This window comes from Diuraphis noxia, unplaced genomic scaffold (assembly GCF_037042655.1).
Source record: "Diuraphis noxia isolate RWA-SAM2 unplaced genomic scaffold, SU_Dnox_SAM2 contig0006, whole genome shotgun sequence".
In the NCBI taxonomy this organism is placed as follows: Eukaryota; Metazoa; Arthropoda; class Insecta; order Hemiptera; family Aphididae; genus Diuraphis; species Diuraphis noxia.
In genome coordinates, this window is record NW_028301716.1 from 2,351,286 (window position 1) to 2,371,356 (window position 20,071).

General features: G+C 28.6%; 2 protein-coding genes across 2 annotated transcripts; both read right to left on the bottom strand.

Moving 5' to 3' along the window:
- Positions 1 to 12,121: 12,121 nt before the first annotated feature.
- On the bottom strand, positions 12,122 to 15,066 carry LOC149054522 (uncharacterized). Its single transcript, XM_089230090.1, has 8 exons — positions 14,831 to 15,066; positions 14,610 to 14,756; positions 14,360 to 14,527; positions 14,016 to 14,075; positions 13,785 to 13,889; positions 13,079 to 13,335; positions 12,423 to 12,582; positions 12,122 to 12,342 (listed from the first exon to the last, which is right to left on the bottom strand). Exons 1-8 carry the CDS (start codon positions 15,036 to 15,038, stop codon positions 12,203 to 12,205), a joined length of 1,245 nt encoding a protein of 414 aa, XP_089086216.1. The 5' UTR covers positions 15,039 to 15,066; the 3' UTR covers positions 12,122 to 12,202.
- Positions 15,067 to 15,913: 847 nt separating this feature from the next.
- On the bottom strand, positions 15,914 to 18,049 carry LOC149054523 (uncharacterized). The gene has a single exon (XM_089230107.1). It carries the CDS (start codon positions 18,047 to 18,049, stop codon positions 15,914 to 15,916), a length of 2,136 nt encoding a protein of 711 aa, XP_089086233.1.
- Positions 18,050 to 20,071: the final 2,022 nt, after the last annotated feature.

Sequence of the window (20,071 nt, forward strand, 5' to 3'; positions counted from 1 at the left end):
TTCATAAAAAATTTAATAGTTTTTTTAATAGTTCCCATCCAAATATTTATATATTTTTAGATGTTTTAAAGATAATGCAAACCGATAGTGTTATGTTAATAAGAAGTTCGCTAATTTCTGTACGTCAATATAGGAAACCGCGCCGAAACAATATTTTATTTTTTGAAAATCAAATCAAAAAATTAAATGAAAATAAAATAACAAGGTTAGATTTTGTAAAAAGCTTATCTAATAAATATAAACCTAATTTTTGACTGACATTTTTATTGACAACATTATTATTATTATTTATTAATTAACTTATTTATTACCTATATTATGGACTATATTAATTTGTATTGGATTTAAGCGATTTAACGTTTATTTACTTGTTTATTATATTTGATTGACTTATATTATATTTATAACTGTTATTTATTTTTGTTAGTTATTTAAGAACCCCTGATTTAAATATACGAATTGCGTCCTGTATTTTTTGGGACGCAATTCGTGTATACCTTTTTTACGGGACGCAACTCGGGTGATCCCAATACGCGCGCCCGGTTACCTAATTACTTCGTGCGCTTCACTCACACACCGACCGAACTGTGTTAATGTGTATATAGGTATAGCACTCAACAGGAAGTGGACAGGTTCGCCGAGCTAAACCCGTGAGTGCTAGTATGGGGGTGATGTGTGTATGTGTGTATATGTATGGGTGTGTGCTTAAATCTAGGGACACAGGTAACTCTATAACAAATATGGTAACTCAGTAGAGATTTGGTAAATATATGTATAGTATAATAAAGCAATAATCAATAATAAATTATGGCCCTTTTGGCCCAACAAATAAAACTGTAAAATATAACAATAATATAGCCCTTGTGGCTCAACAATATAAAATATAATAAATAAAATTGCTGGTTCGGCACAACCAATAGAAATATAATATTATACAGCTAAATAATCGAATAATATAATGTATAATAATTCAATATAATAATAAAACTCACAAATTTGTCGGTGCTCGGCTGGCCAGCTGCTACCTATGCCTATATAAATAATTCCGCACACACAAATATAACAATAATAATAAAAAAAGGCGGCGATTAGCGCCTATAATACAATAATAATATAAATGTGGCGATTAGTGCACACAAATATAATATAAAAAAGTGGCGATTCGCGCCTTGCACAATATAATTGGCGATTCGCGCCTTGCACAATATAATATAAAAAAGTGGCGATTCGTGCCTTGCACAATATAATATAAAAAAGGGAAGTGGCGATTCGCGTCCACGACAATATATGGTCCGCGTAAGCAATAACCACAATACGGTGTACGAACGAGACTGACGAATTACGGCGGCCGTGCTAAATAATAGTCGCCAGCCGATCAGGTGGCGTGTGATAGCGCTTAATCTGCATAATATTATATAATAATTCACAATACACAAATATAATTAAACAAAAATAAGTATATAAAGATAACGACAGGTGAGCGCGAGTGTGTGTGTGTGTGTCAATCGGCGACGGCTCGTAACCGGAGCGCGCGTACATACGATATATTAAATTATATACGTATATTAAATTATGCCGATACTATTTGGCGTCAAGCCGTCAACAGTAGTCTTGTGTTGAGATAAGGTGTCTAGGACTCAGAACTAACGGTTATGATCAAATGTACTATACATAATATGCTGTACCCACTACAAACTCTTATAATTAATGGTGATATATGTAAATATGTACCTACTACCAACCACTTTTTCTAAACTACAAATTAGAGTTATCCACTGTCTGTCTGTTAGTTGGTAGACATAGTTAAGATTGCTAATATTTATATGATTTTTCAATAGCATACTATGAAATAATATAATTTATTGTACTTTTTTAAAACCAGGAATTTATCACTTTCGAAAAGTGAGCTTTGGTTATTATTTTTATATACATTTTTTTTAATTCATTATTTGACTAGGTAATAAATGAAAATATTATAACATCTTTACACCCTAAGTCTTCAAAATATATTTTTTCTTTGTAAAAGCTGTAGTGGTCTAGACGCATTTTGATTAAGTAAAAATTATCATTTTGACTATTATTTGATGTAATATGTAAAAGTATATTACAAAAATTATAAAGAAATTAGGTACCTACCTACCTAGTCAATTGATTGTTTTTATTTTTATAAACAATTATTATTATTACAAATTAGCTATTTCAAGTAAATATTTCTTACTAAGTATTATTACTTATATTTACAAACAAAATTTAAAAATTATTAAAAATAGTACATTAGTATAAAATGATTTATTTGGTATATTATCATGAGTCGGGATTTATATGTTTTTATATATCGTTTCTGAGTATGTACCTGATGTAGTCTTATGAAAGTAAAAAATGTAGATAGTACAGTATACAGTATACAGTAGACAGTAGGTTAGTTGGTATAGTATAGCCGCACAGTTGACAGGGGCGGCTCCAGAGACGTGATTAGGATTTTTTCAGAAAATGACGATGATTTTTTTCGGTAATTTTGTTTTTAACAGTATACAATTGTTTAGAAATACAGCTTTTGGGGGTGGGAGGCTAGAGCCACCCCTGATAGTTCAACAGATAATGGTCTGTAGGGTTTGGTCAGCGTAGACAAATTCCCTACTATAACGCAACAGTGGAAATAAGTTTGGGCAGTCAGAAAATGTTCGGAACGTGAAGCAGTTATACGGCGTCCCGGTTCATATCGGCAAATGCGTTGCTGCAGTATGCAGGCCGCCCGGCACCTATGACCAGTACCGTTCGGCCTACCGTCCGACTCACCACGTTAACTACCGACCGACCGTTCATAGCCATTGTTACCGTCATCGTTTTGTGTATCATTCTGAACATATACCGTCATCACTACCAGTACCGTCCACCAACCATACCTTGAGCCGTTGATTGTCCAGCGGACTGCTGTCGCCCAACACGGTTTTTATATACATATATTTTGTTATTATTGTGTTTATACCGTAATTAGTTTTTACCTAACATTATTATTATTTATTGTATTAATTATTGCCCTCCGCTGGCCAGCACTATTGTGCCCCCTACTTCACCTAAAGTATTAGTTATTATTATCATTTTTATTTGAATAGTAGCACCCGGTGACACCGTGGCAAACATAAGTTGTTGCACCATTATTTATCCTTTTGATCTTACATACCGATTATACAGTCCACTCCTACCTCCGATCATTTACATGGTCCTTCGTACCTAGGATGTTCCTAAGAGATTGAACAGTGACCGCGGTAAAAAAAAAAAAAAAATATATTTCCGTAAGTTAAAACGTATGATACACATAATATAATAATTAAATTTAAATTTAAGTTATATAATAAGTTATTGGTGCAGCGACCTTATTACGTTATCGCCGTGTGAGAAAAAGTCGTCGTGGACTTTGGACCTACACGACATAATAAGCGATTAGCGTCTTGTCGCGGAGATAAAAGTACGCTCGCTCGACGTCACCGTCGTTGTATTTATAATTCGTTAGTAGGTCATCGACTTCGTTAGTAATTTATAAATAATACTATATACCTATATAACAATTTATCAGATTATTATTATTATTTGAATTTTGTCTGACACCACTGCAATGGGTGTATACGAAGAGTCAAAAGAACGTTTGGTTGGTCTTCAGAAAAAAGTACAACGCGTGTATGACGCCGGTGAAGCGCTTACAAAAGACCAATCGAAGACAGCGAGATCAAAATTCAAAATAATGTACGCGTCGTTAGAAAGCATATCTAACGAGTTTGAAACGCATCTTACAGTCGTTATACGTCAGCAGTGTAAAGGCGGCGCAAGCGGACCAGACGGAATAGACACAGAAAAAGAACGTGCTGAATTTGAAGAGAAATATATTGGTTGTAAAATCCTCGCAGATGAGCATTTACCAGAGTCAATTGCCGAGGCTAGTTTGAACCAAACGTTTATGTAGAAAAAAGTTCCTCAAATCAATATTCCAGTAGAAAAATTGCCAGTACCTCACTTCAATGGCGACCAAAAAGAATATACGAGTTTCCGCAACCAGTTCGATGTACTAGTACATAATAATGAAGTTTTTAGACCGGTCATTAAGTTTAGTTATTTAAAGGCGTACTTAGAAGGTGAACCGTTAAAACTTATAAACAATCTAATGCTCAGTGATGAAAATTACGAACTCGCATTGAATATTTTAGACAAGCGGTACTCAAATAGGCGCACAATAGCACACGACCACTTCGACCAGCTTTGGACAGCTCAAAAGGCCATGCTAGGTGACTCAAAATCAATACGACAATTATTGAACACCATTACCGAATCAGTCGGAGCATTAAAAACCCAGAAGTATGCTGTTGACCAATGGGACCCAATATTATTATACTTATTTCAAAAAAAAATGGATGCCCCACTAAGAGGTCAATGGGAACTATTAGTCGATACCAACGACAATCCAACCGTCGAGGACTTCGTAACATTTTGAACAATGCACAATGAGCTAAATTTTTCAAAAAAGTCCAATCATGGGCAATCGTATGTTAAATTATAGCTTTGCAAAATTATTAAAAAATAACCATCCACCCTACAGCTATAAAAAATACGTCCCTGTAAAGTGTAGGTACTGTGCTATCCTGTGAATAAGTTTTTAGGGATAACATTTGGGCTGGTTGGCGATGAGGAGACGATTACCGCAGCAAGTCCGAGTATCTGGCATCATGTGGCAACGGTATGCTAAACTATCGCGTTAAAAAATTATTTAAAATCAACCACCCAACCTACAGCTATAAAAAATAGGTACGTCTTTAATTGAGTTTTAAGTATTATTTTATTTATTAATAGTAATAAGCATTTTTAGTTTTACTTACTGCTTGCCCCCCCCCAGTATTGACTCCAAGTTACGCCACTGGATTCAACGTGGAAATCAATGGTTATCACCCAATGGTTTTCGTGTTTTTTGGCAGGAATACTTGTATTTTGGGCGATCCGAGCCGTTTTTTTAGTCGTATTTTATAAACCACTTTGCCCCGAATCCAACGGCACTAATAGCGAGGTGATCCGACCTTTGGTTATGCATTGTTCATTGGTTGATATCTCGGTTAATATTTGTTTTTCGACCCCCCTTTTTTACAATAAAAAATTAATACGAACGCCATGAATATAATAGAAACCTTATCAATATCAAATTACTTGTCAATATTTTTATTAAATTTTTACAAATAGGCAGGTTAACTTATATTACTTATTGTAAAATGTAAATAAATTTTAATGATAAAATGTAAATAAATTATTTGAGAATTTTGAAGTAGTTGAAATTTGGGTTCATAAATATTTTTTGAACATTGTCCATGTAACAAAAAAAAAATATAACACATAATGAGGTAAATCAGTTGAAAATTAAAACTTTAAGTATACCTTGGATAAAATGATGTTTTTTTCTTTTTCACAATTAATTGAGGGGTATTTATGAGGCAGGTTAAATCATTGTTTTTGGAGGGTATTAAGCCATTGATTGTTATGTATTTAATAATTTTATTTATATTGTCTTTATACATTTCAAGGTGAGTTCGGAAATCTGATGTGAATGAATGTAAATTAGTGTTAAGGTGATTTTGAAGAATTGTAGTTAGATTTTGTTTGAGAAAAGAAGTTTGTTTTTTTAAGATAGAGACGTTAATGTTAATAGGGTTATTGTAGTGAAGAGAATATAATTGAAAAAGAGAAATCGGAATATTTATGATGGTTTTATAAAGAATGGTATTGTAGACATGATGAATTTTGGATGTTGTATTGCTAATTAGGAAATAGTTATAGGGGGATTTAGAAGTGGGCCTGAAACTATCAATGATTTTTTTTTTAGAAGAAGAAAAGTAGATTTTTTAATTAATGACTGAGAATTTTGAGGGTGGTAATTTATTTTTATAATTTTTGTGAAGGTCAAAACATGTTCAATTAATGATTTCATCTGAAATTTTTTAAAATTTTAATTATTATTACTATTATTAATTTTGTATATATTTAATTTAAGAGGACGTGATACCCGTATGTGATGTCTCCGTTTCACAAGTACATAACATACCAAATTTACTATGTTACGCATTCGTTAATCAGAGACAACGCATACGAATATCATGTCATATTAATCAATGTTTATAACTTACAGTTAAAATATTATTGTATTTATTTTCGGTCAACCATTGCAATACTGAAATTATTATTATTTCACAAAATGTAAAATTATTTATTTTGTCAAATATAATTTTTTTTAAATGGTCGCCGACATCAACATACTTAAAATTGAATTTAAGTTCATCCATTCTGTAAGCATAATGTTATGTATATATTTAAAAACTATTTGAAATTAAAATGAAAATTAATTTTTTTTTTTTGATGCTTACACAATCATATTATAATCAATGTTTAAATGGTTTTCGATATTTTCAAGTTTTGAGACGATATTCATAAAATCATAATAATATTCATATTTATATATTTGATATCCATATTCTGTAAATATACATTCAATATCGTGATATTTATCAATATAATTATAAATTACATTGAACTTTGCACATAATATTAATTGGTCAAATGCATCATGAATTAAACCACCAAATTCTGGATTCTGTTTACTGTAAAGAATTGTAAATAAATGTGTAAATAATTAAAAATTTATAAAAATGTATAATATAAAAAATGTTCTTACTATTCATTAAATGACAAAAAATAATCAGTTATCTTTGTGCTCGTCATTATTTTGTGTACATTTATGGTTTTATTTTTAATAAATAAATAATTGTCGCTAAAATCTTGGAACTTTAAAAACAAAATAGCAGGAATAACTTTAAATTTTTTGTATTCTTTTAATAGATTAAAGTTTTGCACATTAAAATTTATAACTAGTGCATCTTCGGATATTTCATTTGGCATTTGCTTCCTGTAAATAATAGATTTTTAAAATATGAAAAAATGTATCTATCAATGTATAATAAACTTACTTATTTTCAAATGAAATGGTATAAAACAAACGTTGGCTTTCTATGGCATCCAGAATTTGTTTTTTAAAATCATGATTTTTTTTTTTTCGCTTTATTTAAATGTTTTTTGTTACACAACATTTTTGTAATGATAATATCTTTTTTAATAATATAATTATTATAGAAATTATTTTGCTTTATGATGTTAACAACGTCATCATGAATTTTAGAATTTGCAGGTAATAATATTTTATTATTACTACATATTTTATCTTGAATGTATGACATACAATTATTCAAATATTTTAATACATTTACGTTATTAATGCCATTTTTTTTTAAATATAAATCAATTAATTCAACATCTACATATATATGATGCCCCATCTCACACAATTCTCTTATTCCTCTGCATATATAATATATATGCTATTATTTTCTAAAGATATTATAATAATTTATTAATTATTTAGTTTTTATTCCAATTTGTAAAAGAAATAAACTTACTTCATTATGATATATCTTTTCTTTTTCGTTTTTTACTGTAATCCTTTTAATACTTTCAATTTTAAGTATTGGTTGATCGCCAAGGTCACCATATTCGTGTTCCACGGGAACTAAACCAACAAAAATATAATATAAATATATTAATTAAATATTATGTAAATAAAAGAAAAATTAAAAACACATACAGGGTGTAACAAATAGAACTGACTTTGGAATAACTCAATATTTAACATGGCCATTCAGAAAGTTCTCAAAGATATGTTGATGAAAACCCACAACTACACCAATCATCCAAAAAAATACGTCCCTGGAAAGGGTGGGTAGTCTGCTATCCTGTGAATAAGTGTTTAGGGATAACTTTTTAATTGGTAAGTGACGGGGGCGTGATTTCCGCAGCAAGTCTAAATAAAATGGCATCATGCTGCAACGGTATGCTAAACTATCACGAGCTTCTCCTCACCAACAATCGCAAGTGTTATCTTTCTTATAAAGTTTACCGGATAGCAGACTACCCACCCTTTCCAGGGACGTATTTTTTATAGCTGTAGGTTGGGTGGTTGATTTTAAATAATTTTGTAACGCGATAGTTTAGCATACCGTTGCCGCATGATGCCATTTTATTTAGACTTGCTGCGGAAATCACGCCCCCGTCACTTACCAATTAAAAAGTTATCCCTAAACACTTATTCACAGGATAGCAGACTACCCACCCTTCCCAGGGACGTATTTTTTAACTGTCGTTTGCATGTGACCATTTGTTATCAAATTATTTCCAAATGCGTTAGAGGACAAGTCAAAACATCGTTATGCGGAAGGGGACAAGTCATATTATAAATTATTATTATCCAAAATAGCGTTTGTTTACATTGTTATTAATAATAATTATTATATTCAACTATCATTGTTCCAAAATCATACGACTAAACGACTTGACGATGATTTCGACCCCCGGTAATCAGTTTTTTCTCGCAATGCTGCTAAAATTTTTGCACTTGTTGGAAATTCTCCCTTGTCATAAAAGCTGTCAACAATATTGTAACAATTATAATATTTTACATGATACCTAAATATATATATATGTACTACACGTCTACACACTTAACATTATGTACGATGAACTGCTGACCAATACAATAATATTAACACACACTCATAACTGTAAGACCTATGGTCAATACACACCATGTATGAAGTAAGTTAGTTCACTGTGTACCTTAGACCTCAACACTCAACAAACATCGAACTCCGTATAACTACGATACAGTCAGATAGTTGGATAGAATATAATTTATATAGCTTGTGAGTATTATTATTTGTAAGTGTTTAATCTATAATAAAACTTAATGATAACTGAAACGGAATCCTAGTTATTTAAATATATTTAAGATCCTGTTATATATATATATATATATATATATATATATATATATATATATATCTACCCCTGGCTACGGTAATTATATCTATAGAGTCCTACGACTCTCACTGGATATCTTATATTTAACTGGTCGTTCCCCCGACCACGTTACAATATTATGATTTTGATATTTTTTCTCCAACCTATACAACGAACATTCTTTTACAACATAACAATTGTATATTACTAAGTGATAAATAATCTATCTTTTATTACAATTAAAAATCTATAAACTTTATAAATATTTTATAATTAAATATTAAAAATATTTTTAGATTTGAAGATATTTGATCATATTCAAAACACACACTGAAAACAAATTAAATATTATCGTATACCCTAATTAATAACTTACTAAACTAACATTATAGTACTGCATGATGATTGTCACTATAGTTAACTGAAATCAACAATACAATAATTGAATAAAAGAGTGCTGTTTTGCCAAGTATTTGTTATTTCTAGAATTTTTCTTTGATTTTATAAATTAAGGATTTAATATAATTTATAAATATATATATATGTACATGTGTATAATTTAAGGAAATGTATTTTTAATTGTATGGTTTTCACGAATTCTGAACATTATCGTTTTTTGTGTATTTTAGAGTTTATGAGCATTATTGCCTAAATAAATTTAATTATTTTTTGTTGTGTTAATATGAACATTATTTGATATAAATTATAAATATAAGACGTCAAAACATTTTTCATATTTACAAATTGTCTGTTTAGATTTTTTCAATGCAAATTTTTTTTCAATTCATAACAATCATGACCTAAGTGTAATTTAAACTGCATTTTTTGGGAATTTAAATTTACTTTTTATACAAAATAACCGTTGTGGTTAGTAAGGGGGTTGATAATAATTAGAGTAATAACTTAACCTAACCCCAGTGGCAATAATAGTAATCTCAGTTTGTGTTTGGCCCTCGTGTACTTCATAATATTATGAGATTATTTGTTATTACATTTTATAGTCAGGTAATAATATTATACATCGCTTATTTACTGATGCCTTTAGTTAATGGTTCAATATTCTTTTCAGCCAGGCTAGTGCGGTTGAGTGTGCAAAAAACAAACTATAACAAAACAATGACACCGAAGACATCATTATATTAATAATAATATCAATGGTAGTAATAGTTATCGTAGGTGGTTTAAATATTATTATTATTATAATTATTATAATAATATAAACAATGGTAGACGGTATAGTTATGGTAGTGGGTGATTTGATTATTATAATTATTATATAATCTAGGTAACTATTCGGCGTGACCGATAAATAAAAAACAATAAACCGTTTCTTCGTTGTTATAATAATTAATTTTATTTCTCGTTGGTTAATTCACAAGGTTGTAATAATATGTACATATTATTATATTATTTAACTCCGCGCGATCGTATTGTGTGTCGAGCGTCCTCGAGGACGTATAATTTATACGAGAAGCGCGCGCGTTCGACTTTTTCGAAAAAAAAAAACTTAATAAAAAACAATCGAATGCGCGTCGTCGTCATAATAATATAATACACGTAGCATTTGCGGTCTGTTTATCTGCAATAAAATATAATATACTCACTCACGTATTATTGTGAGTTGAAACGATGAGGATTTTACGAGTTCGACCAAGGTTAGGGTTAGGTTAGGCTCTCGGGACTCTGTCTGCGTTTATTTAATAAAGACGAAGAGGATATATATTATATATGACATATGTCCAAGGGTGCCCGCAGGGGGGGGGGCCAAAGGGGCCATTGCCCCTACTGGGAATATTTCAAAACTATTGTTAATTTAATGCCACGCATATTAAAGACATTGTTAAAAAGCAAAAACAAAAAAATATTGAAGACGTTTTACAATCATTTTGGTACAACCGAGACGCATAAAACTTTAATTTGATAATTAATTTGTAACATCTACATTAACATGTATTTAAAAAATATTAATAATGTTTTGTAAACCTACACATATAAGGGACTTATGTGATGACATATAATGTTGATTTTTTTTCTATTTAGGTTATGCTATTTTAGAATGAAGACACTAAAAATATATTAAAATTTAAAATAATCTTTTTGATTTGGTTTTAGAATTTTGATCTTGTCCCGGGTGAGATTTTATCCTGCATGCGGCTTGCATATGTCATATATAGGTATATTATGCAGAAAATGGAAATGTGCAGCTTAAAAATTAAAATCCTATAACCCTAAAACAATTGAAATTGTTTTTTATCGTAAAACATAAAAATTAGAAAGTGCCATTTCATTCGATAAGATATTATATTATATTAATGCATAAATGTATACCTTTCTGATTGACTACATAATTAAATAAATCAATCTAAAAATCTAAGCTTTTCAATATGTAGAATCTAAAATGCCTGCAGATCACGTATTTTCTGCACAAATTCGACGTACGTTTTGACCAACACCCCACTCCCCCCTTAATTTAAAATCCGAGAACTCTGCAAATGCTTACAAAAACTTGCAATGAATTCTATGTTGCTATGTTGTGTGGGTACATATATATCATATATGTACCCACACAACATAAATATATTAAATAAACTTTTATTTAACATTTGATATTAAATATCTTATATTTAATCAACATTAATTTTTCATTTATAAATATTAAATAAATATGGAAAATTGATTTTTTGAACCCATTTCTAATATCTATTCAATGTTGACTAATAAACTTGATTCTAAACTTTAATTTCAATATTTAATTAATAACACGAAATTAAATATTTATTTTTTTTTTACAATTTAAAGTAATTATACTGTAGTTTTAAAGTTATACCTGATATTATTAATTGGCTGTGTTAAAAATAAAATAGAATTTGTTTATAGTTCTTAAGAAATAATTGAAATATGTTATCAGTTTTAAAATAATTAGGATTAGGTAACTTCTAAAATAAAAATAATAATATATAGGTAATAAAAACAACAAATATAATACATATTAAACAATACAATTTGGACAACTTTATTTTTTAGAATCTATTATTGTTATTATAACAAAATAAAGAATTGATTAAATACTGGTTTAATTCTTTACATTTAATTATATATTAAAATATTAACAATTACATAATATGTATATAATAAACTTATTTGTGTGATTAATAAAGAATTTATATAATATAATATTAAGCATTATTTAGTAACAAATTAGATTAATAGTGAAAAAAAAACCTAAATAGTAATTACTATATGACAATTTTTTTTTAAAGTAAAATGCATAGCTTATATGATAATAGTCAGTTTTATAATTTTAATTAAATGGCAATTAATAATTTTAAACTGTAGCTGCAGTAGTTATTCCAAGTTTTTCGTTTTTTTTTATGTTAAATGGTGCCTGAGCTAAATGGTACTTAATTCTTCCTTCTAATTCATTTTGGGAAACATTCATAAATTTTGATTGACATTTTACTGCGTCTGTAAAATAATAATATATAAACTGCTATAATAGACTTATTTAAATGTGAAAATATAACATTCAATTAATATAATCTTACCAAAAATAACGGGACAAATAATCAGGTCGCAAAATTTTCTTTTTCCTTTTTTACCATTATACGAAAATAGAGAGAGTAAATTGTCAGTAAATAATTTCGTCAGTATTCTCTTCATAGTACAATTGATGTTGTTACCTCCCAAATATGATAAATATTGAACCTAAAATGAATGAAATAAATGCTGTAATAAATATTGTACAATAGTTTAATTGATTACTATAGAAAATGAATAATTGTTTTTACAATTTAAACCATATAATGTATCTAAAATGGGATGGAATATCAATAATAAGTTTTAGGTTCTAGCAGTATTAAATTAAACCATTTTTGTTATCTAAATAATAATTTATAATTTTACAGTATTACTTAAACTAGATACATGTGGGATTATTATTTTTATGGTTGTGGTTATTATTATTATTATTTATAGTACTATTTTTATATCACATGAAAAATGATATAAAAATGATAGATATTCCTAGTGTGTCCGATGAACTGTGATTTTGTGTGTTGACTGTCGAGTAGTTTAAGTTGTTAAAGTAATAAAAAATTCATAGTATTGATATATTATATTTGTTGATGTTTGTTAATCGCCTGCAGCCTATTAAAAGTTATACAATATATAACTGTATTAACTCTAACTGGTATATACATACCAAACATTTTTTTAAATTGGATTTTGTATTAATTTTGTCTTCTATATTATTCAAATCATCTATGTCATCTAATGGAAAATTGCACTCTTGTAATTCATCAACATTATTATCATCTACTTGTTTTTTATTATTTCCATAATTAGATTCAAAAGCTTCCAGTTTATTTAATATTTCATTTTGCTTCCTTTCAATATGTTTCATATCAGTTTGTAAGTATACAATATTTCTTAAAATAGCTTTAAGCATCTTTGGTGAACCTATAATAAAAAAAAAATAAAGTATTATCACTTAATATGCATTGTGATACAAACAAACTAAAATAATTTTTATGACATTCAAGAATATACCTAGTAGTTCATCATAATATAGAAATCTATTCACTTTTATTATTCACACTTATTAAATTTTTTATATACATGGAAAATACTTGTAGACAATGTTGATCAAAAGTAAATAATATCAACAATAATTAAATGTGATTTATAAATTAATAGGTAAAAGTTTTCTAAACAAAATATTTAATTTAAATAAATAGTAAATAAATTGATTAATCATATTTTAATTTATCCTGCAGTTCATTAAATATGCTTCTACTTTATAAGTTATAACGCATGTGCAAACAATAATGCTTTTTTATTTCACCAAATTTTTAGACAATAAAATATATTATAGGTAAGTGTATAATGCTTATAAGAAATATACATACCATTATCTTGACTTTTATCAGTAACTGAAATACGGTCAACTTTCGATGAAATAGGAGTATTCATTTTCGTCAAATAACCATCCACAGGCATATTTTCTTCTCCAACTGATAATAATTTATTAAAAATATCAAATTATTTTATTATCAAGTATAATAATTTACATTTGTTAAATTATGGGTAATTATTATATCTATATATTTATCATATGGCTTTATTGGTTGGTATCTTACCTGGTTTTTTAATAGATGTTGGCTTAGAACTTTTATCATAAGATAGTTTTCTTCTTACGTCTATAAAATTAAATATAATGATAATGTTATAAGTACCTGTGTATATAATTTGTCCGTTTAATGAAATATCATCACCATATATGATATATCCATTTATTTAATTTTATTATAACGCAATTAGCAAAAATATTATAATAGATAAATTTTGAATTATAAAATATATTGGTAATGGCATTCAATTTTATAATGAAAATATTGTATCATAGAAAACTGCTTTTTAAGATTACCGACATGAATAATACATAACTTTTATTACTATATAATATAGTACATAATATAATTACCTGAAGCTGATGCTTTAAGAGGAGATGGAGACCATCCATTAGGTTTGCTTTCAGTTGATTTAAATTTCTTTGGAGAAGGTGACAGAAATTGTGCAACATGATTAATAATTTTAGTGTTTGGTTTAATTGATGTATTATCTGCTCCATGATTCTCAGTAACTTCAGAATCTATAAATGTTTATAGATATAGGTATAATATAAAAAAAACTTATCATTGATTAGGAAGATATAAATATAGCACTTATATTACCTAAATAAACTGGACATGAACTGAAAGATTCTGTAGAATATGGGTTTTTCTTATACTTGAACTTTCGATTAGCTTTATCATCATCATCAGAGAGATCAGAAACAAATGTTGCTTTTTTTGCTTTCTCTCTGGCTTTTATCAAGGACTCTAAATAATGAAGAATATCCAAAATTATATTAAACAATTTATACAAATTTCCATTATTTATTAACCTAAATTACCTATATCTGAACACATCTCTCTAGCTTCTAAGAAATCATACTCAATTTCATTTGGTATACAGTTTTTTTCAACAAGTTTATGAAATTTAGATGTTTTTTTTGGCCATGCACATGTCCCATTGTTTTTGCGAAACCAAAATTTAGGTACAGCCTCGACTGAGTTATCAGCAAAAAAATGTACAACTGAATATTTTGTTGCATTCATCATATATATTTATTAAAAGTATCTAAATCAAAATACACAAGGCAATGTTAAATTGTATAGGTACAAATAATTTATTAAACAATACCAACAATACCTATACTACAGCCTATATACATAACAATATTAATATATAGATGTACCTTTACAAGGGAGCATAATATTATAATATTATAATATTATATGACCTACTATTATAATTTATAGTGAATTAATTTATAGTTTATACATATGTTTGGTATACAAACTATAATAATTAAATATATTAATCAGGTAATTTAATTTTAATTTGAAAAAATACACTATAAGCTACTCAATCATTATTTTTTTTTTAAGTACGACCTATTAAGAGGACGCTACACCCGCATGTGTTGTCTCCGTCTTACAAACGTACAACATAACAAAAACTGTTTTGCACGGGAAAGAACTGAGAAGGCTATAGTTATAAGTAAGAAACAAAATTTTCACGCAGTGAAGATGAGAACATTTACTGTACAACATCGTTTTTAATTTTCCGATATCACAAATACAAAAAAAGTTATTCAAAGTTGAAATAATGCATTTTTAAACAATAATTTTTTTGTATTTGTGATATCGAAAAAAAAAACGATGTTGTACAGTAAATGTTCTCATCTTTACTGTGTGAAAATTTCATTTCTCAGTTATAACTGTAACCTTCTTGGTTCTTTACAGCGCTAAACAGTTTTTGTTATGTTGTATGTTTGTAAGACGGAGACAACACATGCGGGTGTAGTGTGTTCTTAAAAAGTATTTCTTTATAATCTTAACATTAGAATTTACTTAATAAACTTGTACATACCTACATATGATTACAACTACATCACATACCTAAGTATATAATATATGTATAACAGTTAAAATTAATGAATATTAGAATGTAAAATTGGAAAAGCAATATTACCCACCAGAGTATCATGTAAAATTATATATTTTGAATACTCTATATTTTCTATATCAAGAGTAATAAGTTGTTCGTAGAATTCATTCAGAGTACCTATACCTAACTTTAAACTATTTATTGGTGTTCTATAAAATGGTTGAATATTGTTAAACTGTTTAGCAATAAATACTTTAGACTTATCACTTTTTTTTATACACACATTGACAATTTTAAAAATACTAAGTTTACCATTATAAGTACATCCAATGTAACAATCTGATTGGGATTTAATATTTATTTTAATATTATTCTTAATAACAATTTTAAATTGAGGTCCAGTACATTCTTCAAGCAATGGCCCACTGTTATGTTGCTTTAAGTATTCAATAGGTTTCAAAGAAACATTAAGATTATTAGATCTACAGAAAGTCTGATATTCATTATAACGATTCATGACCTGCTCCAGAGGTTTTTCATGTTTCCGTATCATTTTTTTTAGAGTTTTCATGTAATTTTCGAACGGAAAACATGAACAATTATCTAAAGCCCCATATTTGTTATAATCTTCAACAACATGTAATAAACCGTGTATATTAAGTGACACAAATTGCCTGCCATATAATTCTTCAAATTCATTAACAAAATATTTAAGTAGTTTTTCTACAAAATTAATAAGGTCTGTACTGCTATTTTGAGTTAAAAGAACCCGGAAACCAACATGTAAGCAGACAAAATGTAAGTAACAATTATCATTGATAATATTTTTTAAAACTACTGGACCTGTATATAATAGAAACTGACGGAATTCCGTTGCCTTCCATCTAAGAACTTCATTTAACCCCCTTGGAAGTCGAGAAAAATCAGAGCATATTGAACGTTTTAAAGATAACATTTGTTCATTAACATCTATAACCTTTTTACTTTGAAGTCTTACAGAAGTAGGAGAATATTTTATGATACCAAGCCATAGTAAAATTAATTTTTTTGTTACTCCCAAACAAACAAGATGCATGCAATCAAGGCTGAAACTGTCAACAAGGTTTATTTCAGGTATTTCAGTAATAATGGGAATGTTATTTGTCACATGAAATTCTTCATCTGTTCTGTTAATAAAATCTAAGTGAGTTCTATTAGTAAAATTAACACCAGGAAAACAAACTCTACGTTCATAATAAACACCTTCAATTGTACATCTGGTACAAGAAAAAAAACCTGCATGACCTTTTGTCTTCAGAATAAAACTTTTAGCTGGTAAATCACAACAGAAAGTATCTACAACCACACGTTTTAAACCGTTTTTTGTTTGAAAACCATTTTTGTATAAATATTTTAGTTCATTAACCAAATCTAATAAGAAATCATTGCAATTAAGAGGTTTATCCTTGCCCCAATACAACCCAATAAGAAAAACATATGGTTTATAATAAGGGTTACGGATATATCCAAGAATTGGCCAGAAACAACTTGAGGAACTTTTACTTAGAGGGAGACCATCCACTCCTATCACTATTTTAATGATATCATCCAAAAAGTATTGATGGTTAGAGTTATAAATTATATTTAAGCTATTTTGAATTTTGAAATAATGAAAAATTCCGGCTGATACAGTTTGTACATGCAAATTATTAGATGATTTAGTTTTTAAAATAGTTCTAGCATCAATAGGGAAATAACTATGACAGTTATGAGTTTTCAATATTTTTAATAAGGCACTCAAAGAAACATTAGTAATATTATATAATACAGCCCACTCACTTAGTTTATATAAAATTGATGAATTATTATTAATAAAACTATTTTCCTGGCTAAATTCATTGTTATAAAATTCTTCAATATCTGAATCAGATGTTAAACTAAAATCATCACTTTTATCACTCCATGCATCATTGTTGTAATCAAAATTAAATGACAAGTTTTGTCCTGCATGGGGTCCTGGAGGAGTTACATTTAATTCAGTAAGAGTATAATTATTAGTACTAGTACTATTACAAGGAGTATTTTTAGGTGATATGGTTGTATTAGGTTCAATTAATTGGTCCGTTTCAATAAAATCAACAATTTTTAATTCCTCTATAAATCGTCTACGTTTAGTTGATTTACTTTTATGAAGTGCCATTCCAAAAGATACCTGCCTTAATTAAGTGAAGTTAAGTGTTTGTAAATTATATATATATATATATATATATATATATATATATATATATATGTAAGTATTAAAGTTTAAATATCCCAATACTAATGTTCTATTATGTTAGAGACAAACACCAAAATAATACTACATAAATCACCCTAGGATTTATCAATACAGGTACCTAATATATTAATCCTAGTATGTATATAGGTAGCATTATAATATCATCTTATGGTCAGTTATATGGATCTATGTGGATCTTGTAACTGTAAATAATATACTTGCAATAACTGGTCACTGGCACAACATGTACCAAGCGTGCGGCAAAAGGATTAATGGCGGCAACACGTTTGATGCCAAAAGACAATAACGCACACTTTTACGACGTGTTCGCATACATATACTGAACTGCAGAGACGATGGCAACTAATAAAACGATTTTCAAACGACGGCATGCTTGTTTGACAAAACTGGTGAGCCTATAAGTACTCGTACAAAACTACAAACAGCGTTAACGTAAAACACGCCTTGTCCACGCACGTGGTGATGCAGATGGCGACGCGTAAAACAAAACCGAACTGTTCGAACTACACGCGTTCCTTATTGTGGGTTAAAAAGAAGGCATGCATATTACGACTTAGACATTTAAGGTAAAAACAACTGAAAAACACCGATAACTTGATTATATAAGAAATAAACAGGAAAACGACACAAACGATCAAGTGACCAACAAACTACAAAGTAACATAAACGGTAAAGAAAACGTCGTAAACGAACCAACGGCAAATAACGGACGAACACGAACGTCACGAACCGCCACGAGACGCGAATAACCGAACCACGCGCATGCGTCAGCCGTCAGGCGACAATACACATCTCGCACAATCGCGCGGGATGATGTTTAACTATACCACGGTTACTGGTTAGGTTAATATTATACCGCTTTCATAGTATCATGACTGGTAATATAATTTTATAATATATATGATATATATAATATATATATTATGTACTGCTATACTAGCTATACTGTATTATACACGGGTATTATATTATATATTATTATAATATAATATAATCTTAATTCATAAACAATTATTTAATATTTAATATGTTTTATTTAAAAATATTTGATTTGATAAATTTAATAAATATTAGTATATTTTTAAAAATATATATCAAACATTATACATTGATTAAATATTTATATATTCTAAAATATATATATATACTATTATATATTTATTAAGTGTATTAAAAATATTTTAATTTAAATATTTTCAACTAAACGAAAAACAAATATTTATTCAATGAGTTACATTGAAAAATGTTATGTGGGTATCTATAGAGTCCTACGACTCTCACTGGATATCTTATATTTAACTGGTCGTTCCCCCGACCACGTTACAATATTATTAGTCAACAATCAAGACAGTTCAAATTATAACAACCAGCACACACAAAATACATGTAACACGAAGCAAAGATGTCCAGTGACTAACATAAAGGTCATACAACGGATGGTTTAATAATTAGAGGTCTATATTAAAATCTATAGGTGTTCGGCATGCATCGGTCACACAATAGTTGACCATTATACGTTGTACCCAACGTTGTAGGGTATTGTATATTTCCCCCCAAATTGTATTTGAATTATAATACGTATCGTAAACTGTAATCACAAGACTACGTAGCACCGCATTTTACTGATTATTTACAATAGAATGAGAACCACTTTTCATGAGCCGAACTACAACCTATAAAAAAAATAACATATTCACTATATTCATTTCGAAAAAAAGATCGCGTAGCTGCAGAAACAACCAAAATATTTAGAACCCCTGGTCTACACGATAACGGCCACTAAGGCGCGTAACCGTCAAGCTTCTAGTTTCGCTGGCCGCACTATAGCCTATATTATTATGTACTGAAATACAATAGATATTAGATATACGGGCGGCGCGCAGCGTACTACTGTACGTTATAAAAAAATTATTTTTTTGGAAG

Excerpts from the sequence above, each read along its gene's own strand:
- LOC149054522 (XM_089230090.1), bottom strand. The coding sequence starts at position 15,038 with ATGATGAATGCAACAAAATATTCAGTTGTACATTTTTTTGCTGATAAC. Across the intron at positions 14,076-14,359 it reads TCTTAAAGCATCAGCTTCAG|ACGTAAGAAGAAAACTATCT; the intron begins GTAATTATATTA and ends TTAATTTTATAG. Across the intron at positions 13,336-13,784 it reads TGATAAAAGTCAAGATAATG|GTTCACCAAAGATGCTTAAA; the intron begins GTATGTATATTT and ends TTTTTATTATAG.
- LOC149054523 (XM_089230107.1), bottom strand. The coding sequence starts at position 18,049 with ATGGCACTTCATAAAAGTAAATCAACTAAACGTAGACGATTTATAGAG.